The sequence below is a fragment of the Ruditapes philippinarum genome, unplaced genomic scaffold (assembly GCF_026571515.1).
Source record: "Ruditapes philippinarum isolate M1 unplaced genomic scaffold, ASM2657151v2 ctg15300_1_1_1_1, whole genome shotgun sequence".
NCBI classification, from domain to species: Eukaryota; Metazoa; Mollusca; class Bivalvia; order Venerida; family Veneridae; genus Ruditapes; species Ruditapes philippinarum.
Genome location: NW_026858394.1, coordinates 11,037 through 22,313, shown reverse-complemented (window position 1 = coordinate 22,313; position 11,277 = coordinate 11,037). Strand labels below are relative to the sequence as shown.

Genomic DNA, 11,277 nt, shown 5'->3' with positions numbered 1-11,277 from the left:
CGACAGCTTACCTGCTTGCTGGAAGTTTTGTTGCCGACGTCAATACGTCAAATAATTGCGGAAAATATCCTGGATTTCTTTTCTCGTCAAATACGGCTATAGAATGAATATTGCACACCATACAAAATTGTTTCTTCCCACCAAACCTCATGCGTATTCCGGTGTTCAGCATCACAGTAATCCGCTGTAAAAAACATTTTAAAATTTCATGCAATAATAGTGTAACTGCCAAGGTTTACCAATGGATGATTGTGAGCTCGAATCCCAGGAAGGAGATTACACAATAAACTCTGATTAACAGATTTAAAAGATAAATAACCATGAATTTAAGCTTATTTGTGTGCAGATAATAATTTCATTTATGATAGGAAACACGAAAATAACTGCACTATATTTAAAAAAGCATTTTGAAATTTCCCAGTAACTTGGAACTATGACTAACCAATTCTTTGGGAACGGCGGTAGAAGCGGGGAATTAAGGACCTGTCGGGTTAATGCGTTGGTTTTGTACTAATAGCAAAATGTCTGGAATATGTCAGGCAATGAGTGGGGGTTTAATCAGCTGTATCCGCAGGATATCAAGGGTTTGAAACTTTAAAAGTCAAATTCCTCGTTAATCCCTGGCTGTGAAGAAATCGAGGTTATAATTGACTTGAATGAAGACATTATTGTTGACAGGTTTGATAGCTTAACAGATATTTATTTGTACAAATATGAAACAATCTTACTGTAGTCGTGTATTAGCTCAATAGGTAAAACGCTGGACTATAAATCGGGTGACCCGGGTTCGATTTCCGGACGGTGCAGGTCACTTTCGTTGTGATTGAACATTAAATCCTTTCTACGGTCATTCGCACTTGGCTCTGGCATGTACAAAAGTTATCAGATCAGGCAACTAGTACTGGTAAACTGCTTGACAGCCTGCCCAGCAACAATACCCAGCTGGACTGTGCTCTGGTAAATTCAATATGGCTTACTGCCGTGATCCGGAGTTAAAAACTACAAACGCTACCGTCACAACATTTTATTATTTTTTACAACCTTGTATAATTCAACAACATATTTTAAAGTGGCCTCAAGCCGATAAATGATCATTTTATTGAAGGATAGACAACATAATCAAGTATAAGTCAACCACCCCCGTTGATAGAATAACTTTCGTTTCTGAATGTTATGTCTGTTTTAAAGGGTATAAATCTATATCTTATGAAATATTTTTATAAAATTTATCAACAGTAAAATTATATGAGTTCCATTATAATATTGTTGATTCTCGAAAAAGTTGTACCATAGAATGTCTCTGTTATTTAACACACATGAATAATGTACGTATTAAACAGAATAAAATGATCCGGAACAAAATATTATTTTGCTATTTTAACAAGAGTTTTATCCGAATATCAATGACTTTGTTCATGCGCCACTCGCTTTAAATTAATTTAAGTGTTTAAGGCATTTTTTGCCATTTTTTATTTCATACAAGTATTTTATATATAGCTTCTATACACTTAAATCAGTTATTACACTTCAGTTCGCTTTTACTACACTAGATGTAATTATAATATATACTCACACATATATATCAAATACTCACCTCCTTTGGTTTATTCATTAATTTTGAGATACATTCCTCTAGATTTTCTTCCAAGTCTGGAGAAATTTCTGAGTCTTTAAGATTCGTGAATATATAACACAACGGCATTTTAGTTAAAAGTTAAGATATTTAATCTAGTTACTATATATAAAACTTATCTTGTCAACATTAATGTCCTTGATCTTGATCTTAGATTCTACACTAGCTTGAATATTATTCATGTAAATCTAAACATGCATAAGTTCACATATTAGTCTCCATTTTATGCTAACGTAACAGATAACAAGTTAAATGACCCTGTTACTGACGATCTATATTTAAACTTAACACAACAAAACAACCAAGGTCACAAAATATCGATTGCACGCACTTGGTTGTCTCAATTAGATCGATTTGGAAAATGTGATAATATTGTAACGAAAGGATGAGTCGTATTATTGACTTATTCACGATCACAGGACTTTTGCATATTATAAAATCAACGCTGTTACAATCAGATATCTTATATGCATCTTACTCACTCTTTTTAGTACGTGTCAAAAATAAATAGATCTTAAGTTTTGTTAATGTGAATTGGTCTATAATGGAAGGTTTATAAATACGGTAAATAATTATGTTGATAGTATTTAGTATAAGATACAACAAACAACTAATAAATGACGGGGAAAACATGTAAAACAATGTTGATATAAAAGTTCTCAATATAAAACAAAATTGTATACAAAGCAAGCATACAATTATATAGAGAATACCATGCCAGTGTCTGATATTACAAAAAATATCAGCCAAGACCAAAAAAAGAAGAGCGAGGCTCTCCTTTATTGGACTGTTCCAAATTTAAATAATGGAAAATCCATTACACAAATTAAGCAAACTTGTATGCAATATTGCTTCAATAATCTGAACCCCTGTTGACCTTCAGTTAGATAAGGGCACTAAATAGGAAGAGCACAATTATGTTACTACTTTCAACAATTGACAAAATGGTTTTATTGTTCATTTCTCTGGCAATTTTGCATGTCCAAGGTATGTCCATTGTTTCACCCCTTTTATTTGTAAAATGGACTATTCCTGCTTGGAAATTTTGATTTTTTTTATTGTTAATCTAAAGAATTTTGATATCTAAAGAACTAGATTCAATTACTCAATCAAGCTGTTGACCTGATTTAACTGTTGGTATACACAGGTTAACACCGCCAATGGATCATAAAGGCTTAAACATTCTGCTAGTGCTTAATATGTACGTTTAACTGAATGTTTGCATTCTTTCATTTAAAGCTATTACTGTTTTTGCAGGATTTGATTTTTTAATTTTATTTCTATGAGCATTGAACATTTTCTTTGTAAAATAGTTGTTGTCAAGTAAAATTAAAATACATGTATGCCTAGTCAGAATGTACACCTACATGGCATTTTTCTATGTTTTCTGTTTCATTGCCATCGTAATCAGATGCCTGTCATTTAGAAGTCTTGTAAACGACTATCCTCTGCATCCTTATGACCAAGGTATTTGTCATAGTAAAGAGGTCTAAGATCATGTTAAGCACTCTGTCGTTATATAAGTATAAAAATCGAGACCTTATTTAAAATTTTGTAAAGTTATAACAAGCTTCCGATACTGACGACGTCGTTCCAAAATACATGCTATATATTCATAGTGTGTTTTCATATCAAAATATTCAGCTGCTATTTTAAGAACGGGTTACGTATAGAAACCTACAAATATTAGTCTTTCAAATTTAGAAACTATGATATGGTTTTGACGATGAGATACAAAACAACAAATATTCAACTGATAAAATACTGTCCGTTGTAGCTTTTCACCCTCTTTGATTTAGGAGTGATAGGGACGGACTGCCCGGACGGGTTTGAAGGTCATCATGGTACTTGTTACTTCTTTAGTCACGGCGAAGAAACTTGGACAGGTGCCTATGTATGTATAGGTTATCTTTTTGTAGATGTTGCATTTGCTTTGGCCAAGAGGTTATTTGGACTACTGTTAGTAGCTTTTTAAGAATAACTTAGAATTGTTCTTACGATTTTTTCATGTGTACTTGTTTCTCAACATGTTAACCCTTTCACTTGATCGGAGAATACACGAAATAACTTATCTTCGGACATATGACTTGATAAAAAATCTGGAGCCTGAATACAAAACTCTTTTTTATTCTAAGTGTAGTCTTTACCAAAAAAGGACAATAATTGTTTTCATTCGCTCTGTTAGAGTTGTTTGTGTTGTTTACAATATTGTTGATTATGTTGCTGTTTGCTGCAGGAATCTTGTAAAATATTTGGCTCAATGCTCGTTGAAATAAATTCGGCAGACGAAGATTTGTACCTTTCCAATAAAGCCAGGAGTCTCGGAAGTACGTACACGTGTTTATAGTCTTGATTTTTGTATTTTCTGATCGTAAGATCAGTAATTGTATTTTCTGATCGTAAGATCAGTAAATACATAGCTAACATCCACGGTCTAACACAAAATTTCCTAACAGTACTAACAACGCAAAGTAGTTCTCACTCAAAACTGCTTAAAACCCAGCAATTTAAAAGAAAGAATAATTTTTAATGTAGGCATTTAACGAATTACAGTGCATTAAAAGTTTAGATTAGTCAATAGAAATATGAGGTTACAATCACAAATTTCGCGGATGAATATCTTTTTTACCCAATGAAAAATGTTCGGCTATTTCCGTAAAGCTTCGCATTATCATGAATATCATTTAATCAATGAAAATGCTATTTTTAGCTATGCCGATTACCGAATACTCCAGAGCGTAGTACACAAATAAATCTGACTGTCGAGCAGTGGAATATATACATGTCGGACTGTTTTGGCGAGAAGATTTTCGATAAATTATTTTCATCAGTGTTAAACAACACGTTTATCGTGAACAAAATACCTCGAAATTAATAAGGATTACAAACACGAAATGATGGAAATTCTCAATTTAGAATTACATAATGTATTCGTTTTTATTCAAGGTTCATATGTATAACTGCTCCGTGGTGCAGAGGTAAGCGGTCTCGTTGAGGGTGTGAGAGGCCTATGGTTCAAATCCTAGTCGAGGCAATTCTATTTTTTTTTTTCATGCAAAATTCCATATGTAAATCTCAAACTGTTATAGAAGAAAATCAAAACGCTGTCGCTGCGTAAGATGAATTATAGTATATAAAAATAAACTTATACAGGAAAGTACATACAGATAGTCAGTATGATTTAGATTGCAAAGATCAGAAAATACCATAGAGCTGCAGCCCTTTGATTAAAAACATTACTGTGATTTTATCATGAACGCCATCTTTCGCTTATTATAATAAAAAGACATATGGTTTTCTGTATGCATAAACCATATGTTTTCAAAAGATGATATATTTAATAATATCACTGAGATTCAGCTGTGAACTTACGTTATAAGTTATATAGGTCACTAAATAGGCTGCATATAAAGAAGAATAAAAGACACCCTTAAATCTTATTGTTTGATAAATAAATAATAAAAAAGAAACTAAACCGACAAATGTCATATAATTACGGTGGAAAAATGAGTTCCATAGGGAAAACAATGTATTTTTTATACAGACTTAAAAGCTTATCTCCAAAAAGAATTCGAGAATGCTATTTTGTGCCCTTATCATTGCCAATATATGAAGTAAAAACTGTTGCGTTTTACACCTTCATGCCATGTCTACACTTTACTGCCGGAAACAACATTTATTAGACCAGTTGATAGCTAAGCCAGCCTACATCTCCGTACAGTCTGACCAGGTCCAACCTCAAATTTACATTTTGACATCACTAAAAATAGTAATGCCCAATTCCTTATTTGGAAGACGAGCAAGATCTTTTATGAAATGTACCATTTTATTGTTTTTTACTCATAATTTGTCGTGTTGTTTGTTTTACCATTGTCCCCATTTATAATATTCGACAATTTTTACCCGTACAATGCCAACCCAAACCCCTATCAGAATGGAAAATTTAATATCATTTGAAACAAAATGGATGACAAGGGGCGCCTACAGAGCACACCATTCGCCATGTTTTTGTCGGGTTACCTATATATAGAAATGAACCTCTATCTTCAAGTACGATCTTCACGTACGAAGTATAGATAGATAGATAGATAGATTTATTTCGGCAAAGGAAGCATATACATAGTTGACAATATAACATAGGATAAAATAATGAGCATTATTAAATACTATATCACATACGAGTAAAACTATGACATGCTCACCAAAACCAAGGATAACACAAAAAAGGGCAAAAAAGCTCTTATTTCCATTGTGGTCCTTTGTATTGGCGGCATGACATAGAGAGGCAAACCTTAATATAATCATGTTTAAAAATACTAATAAATCATAAAAATGTATATCACAGTCAAATCTTGAGTTAATGATACTCCTGTTTACAGCTAGGATTTAAAACACATTACTAAAATTGTAATAAGATAAATGGCAGACAATTTAAAATCCTGAGCCGAAATATGTAAAAACATGTTTAAAAAAAAATTTAAATACTGTTCATAAGATGACTTTTGAGTGTTGTTATATTTTCTGGTCCTTCGGGATCATTGATGCCAACACTATAAAGTGTTGAGAATTGAGTACCGCTCTTGATGCCAACACTATAAAGTGTTGAGAATTGAGTACCGCTCAAGCCGGTGCTAGGGGGCGTGAGGGATGTTGCACTTATCCATTATCCCTCATGTACAGACTCAATCAAACCGAGTCTGCAATTCTTATGTTATTTTGTTGTGATTAATGCTTCCGAGGGATCACTTTGTTTCCAGAATTTTGTACTTCACAACAGCAGGTGTCAAGTGCTGTGTGGCAGCCGTAAAAAGTTGCCCCGTACTTCACTTCAGTGTTGTTATATTTTCTGGTCCTTCGGGATCATTGATGCCAACACTATAAAGTGTTGAGAATTGAGTACCGCTCTTGATGCCAACACTATAAAGTGTTGAGAATTGAGTACCGCTCAAGCCGGTGCTAGGGGGCGTGAGGGATGTTGCACTTATCCATTATCCCTCATGTACAGACTCAATCAAACCGAGTCTGCAATTCTTATGTTATTTTGTTGTGATTAATGCTTCCGAGGGATCACTTTGTTTCTAGAATTTTTTATTAAAACTTTGTAACCTGTTGATCTCCGTTAACTTTACAGGTAAATCATTCCATAATTTAATACCAGAGAAAGCAAATGATTTAGAACCCTGGCCTTTGACCTTAGGTAGATAATATCCACCCTTTTGACTAAGTCTTGTACTATAATTATGAATGGAATCTTGTGAAATAAAGTGTTCAGACATGTAATCCGGAGATAGGCCATTTTTTCTCTTAAAAACATGACACAACATTATCTGTTCAACTCTTTTGTGGACCGGTAACCAGTTAAGGGACTTAAAGTGGGATGGGTCAATGTGGGCTCTAGAGTCCAAGTCAAGTACAAATCTCATTATTTTGTTTTGACAAGTTTGTAACTTATTTTTTAAAGACTGTGTCAAGCTATTATACCAAACAGAGCATGCGTAATCATAGTGACACTGAATAAGAGACATAACCAGAAGTTTCTTGGTATGCTGAGTAGGAAACTCTTTCTTGCGGTAAAGAAATTTTAACCGAGAGTTGGCCTTCTTAAGAACAGACTCGGCCATGGCGCAAAATGACAGATTTTGGTCTATAGTAATCCCAAGATACTTGATAGATGAAGTTGATTCAATGGATGCACCATCACATGTTATATGCAGGTTAGATTGTGACCTAAGTTTTTGCCTGGACCCAAATAAAATTGACTCGGTTTTACCCAAATGCAATGACAACTTATTGTCCACTAACCATTGGCTGACCAATTCCATATCATCTGTCAATGCCTTTTCAACAACAGATAAACTTTTACCAGATACAAGGATACCAGAATCATCAGTATACAAAAGCAATTTATTTTTGACCACAGCTGACATATCATTTACATAAATTAAAAAGAGAAGGGGTCCAAGGATTGAGCCCTGAGGAACACCACATGTAATTTTGGAATTGGAAGAATAAGTACCAGAGACATCTACAAGCTGCTGTCTATCTGATAAATATGATTTGAACCAATTTAGGACGTCAATACTAAGACCTGATGCTTGCAGTTTCATTAAAAGAATGGAATGGTCGACTGTGTCAAACGTTTTCTGCAAATCCAGCAGCACCATACCAACAACATTACCTTTATCATTTTCATACCTGATAAAGTCTGTAAGGTGAATCAGACAAGTATCAGTAGAGAAGCCACTCCTGAAACCTGATTGAAATTTATACAGCAGATCTTTATCCTTAAAATAAGCTTCAACCTGGTCATAAACCACCTTTTCAAGGATTTTAGATACAACATTTAAAATGGACACAGGCCGGTAATTACCAACAGACAATTTGTCGTTCTTTTTATAGAGGGGAACAACTCTTGCAGATTTAAGATCATCAGGGACTTGACCTTGGATAAGGGATAAGTTTATGATATGAGCTAATGGACTAGCAATAACTGGGGATCCATCTCTGATAAAACGTGAAGGTATACCATCTAAGCCAGTAGCTTTTTTGACACCTAATGAAGTTAAGTATTTAAGAACTTTACTTTCAGAAACAATGGAAAAAGAAAAACTGTTTGCAAAAACACCCTTATTTGCATAAAAAGTATTAACAAAATTCGTACCAAATTTATGCATACTTTCTGGCAACTTTTCAACAAGTTTACATGCAACTGTTGTATAAAATTTGTTAAATGATTCAGCAATAAGTTTCTGTTCAAAACACACATTATCATCGATATTTAAACAAATATTTGAACTGGTTGAAGATCAACCCTTCTTGGAAGGCAAACCAAGATTTTTAACAGTTTTCCATAAAGAGGTTGAGTCATTTTTGTTCTCCTCCAGTGTATTAGTAAAATATTCCTTTTTTGCTTTGGCAACAAGATACTGAACTTTGTTCTTGAGACTCTTAAATGAGTCATAATTATCACAGTTTCTATCACATTTATATTTATTAAAAGCTTTATCCCTTTCATTAATTACACTAAGAATGTCTGAGTCAATCCATGGTTCTGTTCTCTGTTTAATTCTGGTCTGTTTCACAGGTGCTATATTGTCTATCACAGATAAAAGTAACTGTTTAAATATATTCCAGGCATCATTTACATTATCACTTAGCAAAACAGGAGACCAGTCAGTATCTAGAAGACTAGCTTGAAAGTCATCTTTGTTATAATTTTTCAAAGATCTTAAAGTGACATTGTTATGAAAACAAATAGGAATTTTACTGACTTTTCTTGTACAAAATATTAAGCTATGATCACTAAATGAAGTATGAATTACACCTGAGTGAGTAATTTTATCATTATCAGACACCAATATCAAGTCAATAATAGTTGCACTTGTAATACTAACTCTAGTAGGTTCTGAGATCAATTGTTTGTAATGAAACATATTAATAAATGACTTAAAACATTGCAAAAGGTTCCATTTTGGTAAGTAGTGTTCGGAGTTTTTCTTTAAAAGGAAAAACTCTTCTTTTTTTCTCTTTTTTTATCCGGCTCAACGTCGATTCCTAGCATTTTTTGTAATACAATTTTTATGAGCCAATACCAATTCATATACTGTTCTAAACTGTTCTTTTATTCCATTAAAACGTAATAAACAGACATTGGCGAAATATGGCGTAGGCATATTTTCACTTAAGAATAAAACATTCCGCATAGATGTGTGAAAATCGTTGAAGGCCTATTTTGTATAAAAAATAGAATTGTATGTTAAAAAACTTTCAACTGAATAAGGACGTTTAACACTGGTTAAAAGAGCAGCAGTGATGAACAGTTTAAACAGCTGTAAGAAGAAAAGTGTCATAAATATATTTATATTTAACTTTATATAATTTGTCAAAACTGGACAAGTAATTAAAACGGCAAAGATATATACAGTAAGTCAAAACAAAAACACAATTTCTTATCAAATCGTCATTCGGATATGTAAATACCAACTATTCCTTACAGTAAAAAGCATATTCTGAATTTATGCCGATTGTCTTTCTTTCTTTCTTTCTTTCTTTCTTTTTTCTTTCTGTCTTTCTTTTAAATATTTCTTGTTTTACTTGTTTTATATGAAATTTAAAACTAGATTATTATTGGATCGGCCTTACTGATAAGCGTGTGGAAAGAGAGTATGAATGGGAAACAAGTCGAGAACTTCTCACAGATGTTGGATACACCAACTGGGGACAGTCCGAGCCGGATAACATAGGTAGAGAAAACTGCGTGTTTTACGCATCTTCCAGGAATTACAAGTGGGCTGATGCGGAGTGCACCAGGACTGAAAACTACATTTGTGAAAAGGGGTAAATGTGTATGGATTTAAGTCACTACAGTGTTGGAACAGTGTAGAAATCATGATCACAATGTAGACAAACATCGCTTTTTTTTCTTCGATTTTTATATTTTTCATTCATTATTGTATATAAATTGGTGTGATGTCTTAAAGTGCGTTCGGTGGGTGAAAAGGCGGGCTTTTACTGTTTAATCATTTGAGCCCCTTGTCCGGTATATACCGGAATACGGTATTTAGTGTGATGCTCCAACATTTTTTTTCAGTGTCACTTAATAAGTATACCTAACGATTTGTAATTCGCAAGAACATGACGCACAATTAACAAAAAAATATCTTTAAAAAAAGATACTCGGCAGAAGAATTTATAAATTTTGTAATCATTTACAAATTTACCACTTTTAAAGAACTCTACTCATTCCTGTACATTTTATTTTAGAACTATCATTTACATTTTATCTAATAGTGGCAAAATTCCCTTTATATTTTATCTTAGAGATATCCTTAAAATTTTATTTTAGAATGGTAATAACTATCCTCTACATTTTATTTCAGAATAGTCAGAACTGTCATTTACATTTTATTTTAGAATGACCAATGAGATAAATCGACTTCAGTTTGTAATTTTAAAATGACCAATGAAAAATCTTCTCATATTCAGTCCTTTCCTATTAATTTTACAGGAAGTCAAACTGATAACAGTCGGACTTCGTCCAAAAAAGCTGTTTAATGTTTTGATGAATTTTTATTGCCCGTATTTTTGTATCAGCATAACTTCGTTAGTTTTTACCATGTTATCAGAATTGTTATGACCGGGTTTAAACCTTAATTAAGAGACATGTTTCGATATTTGAAATAGCGTAAAAACAATATGGAAAATAAGTCGTCTATTTCATATGACATTAAGCGTAATATATCATGTACATTCGACCAGCTTTCGACGACATAATATTTGTTGTTATTTTTCAGACCTGTCGAGAACGTGAACGTCATTGGATAATCTAAGTATGAAATGTTCTTATGCCAATAAACTGTATTAAAACCTTCCAACTTTCTCCATATTCGTTGTATTTATTCAGGGGCGGATACAGAACATGGTTTCCTGGGGGCTGACATATGGGTGGAAATAAAAATAACGCAACAGGCGAAAATTTGTGCACTTTTGTTTGAAGATCAAGTTAGCATCAAAATATATGTATTTGGGGTGGGCCTGGGAGGGGTGTCCCCTCCCATAGACTGAGAAAATTTTGAAATATGAGGTTGAAAATGGTGTTATTTCCTTGACTTTCTAGTACGGTTTATGGTACCTTTTGGATGATT

At 33.2% G+C, this 11,277-nt stretch overlaps 2 protein-coding genes across 2 annotated transcripts; one reads left to right on the top strand and one right to left on the bottom strand.

Moving 5' to 3' along the window:
• Positions 1-11: 11 nt before the first annotated feature.
• LOC132753059 (macrophage migration inhibitory factor-like) lies at positions 12-1,921 on the bottom strand (the record flags this gene model as incomplete). Its single annotated transcript, XM_060743473.1, has 2 exons — positions 1,595-1,921; positions 12-184 (listed from the first exon to the last, which is right to left on the bottom strand). Coding segments are annotated over exons 1-2 (281 nt in total), but the record flags the coding sequence as incomplete, so codon positions are not given.
• Positions 1,922-2,492: 571 nt separating this feature from the next.
• LOC132753062 (perlucin-like) lies at positions 2,493-10,001 on the top strand. The gene is made up of 4 exons (XM_060743474.1): positions 2,493-2,620; positions 3,433-3,527; positions 3,870-3,960; positions 9,754-10,001. Exons 1-4 carry the CDS (start codon positions 2,551-2,553, stop codon positions 9,972-9,974), a joined length of 477 nt encoding a protein of 158 aa, XP_060599457.1. The 5' UTR covers positions 2,493-2,550; the 3' UTR covers positions 9,975-10,001.
• Positions 10,002-11,277: the final 1,276 nt, after the last annotated feature.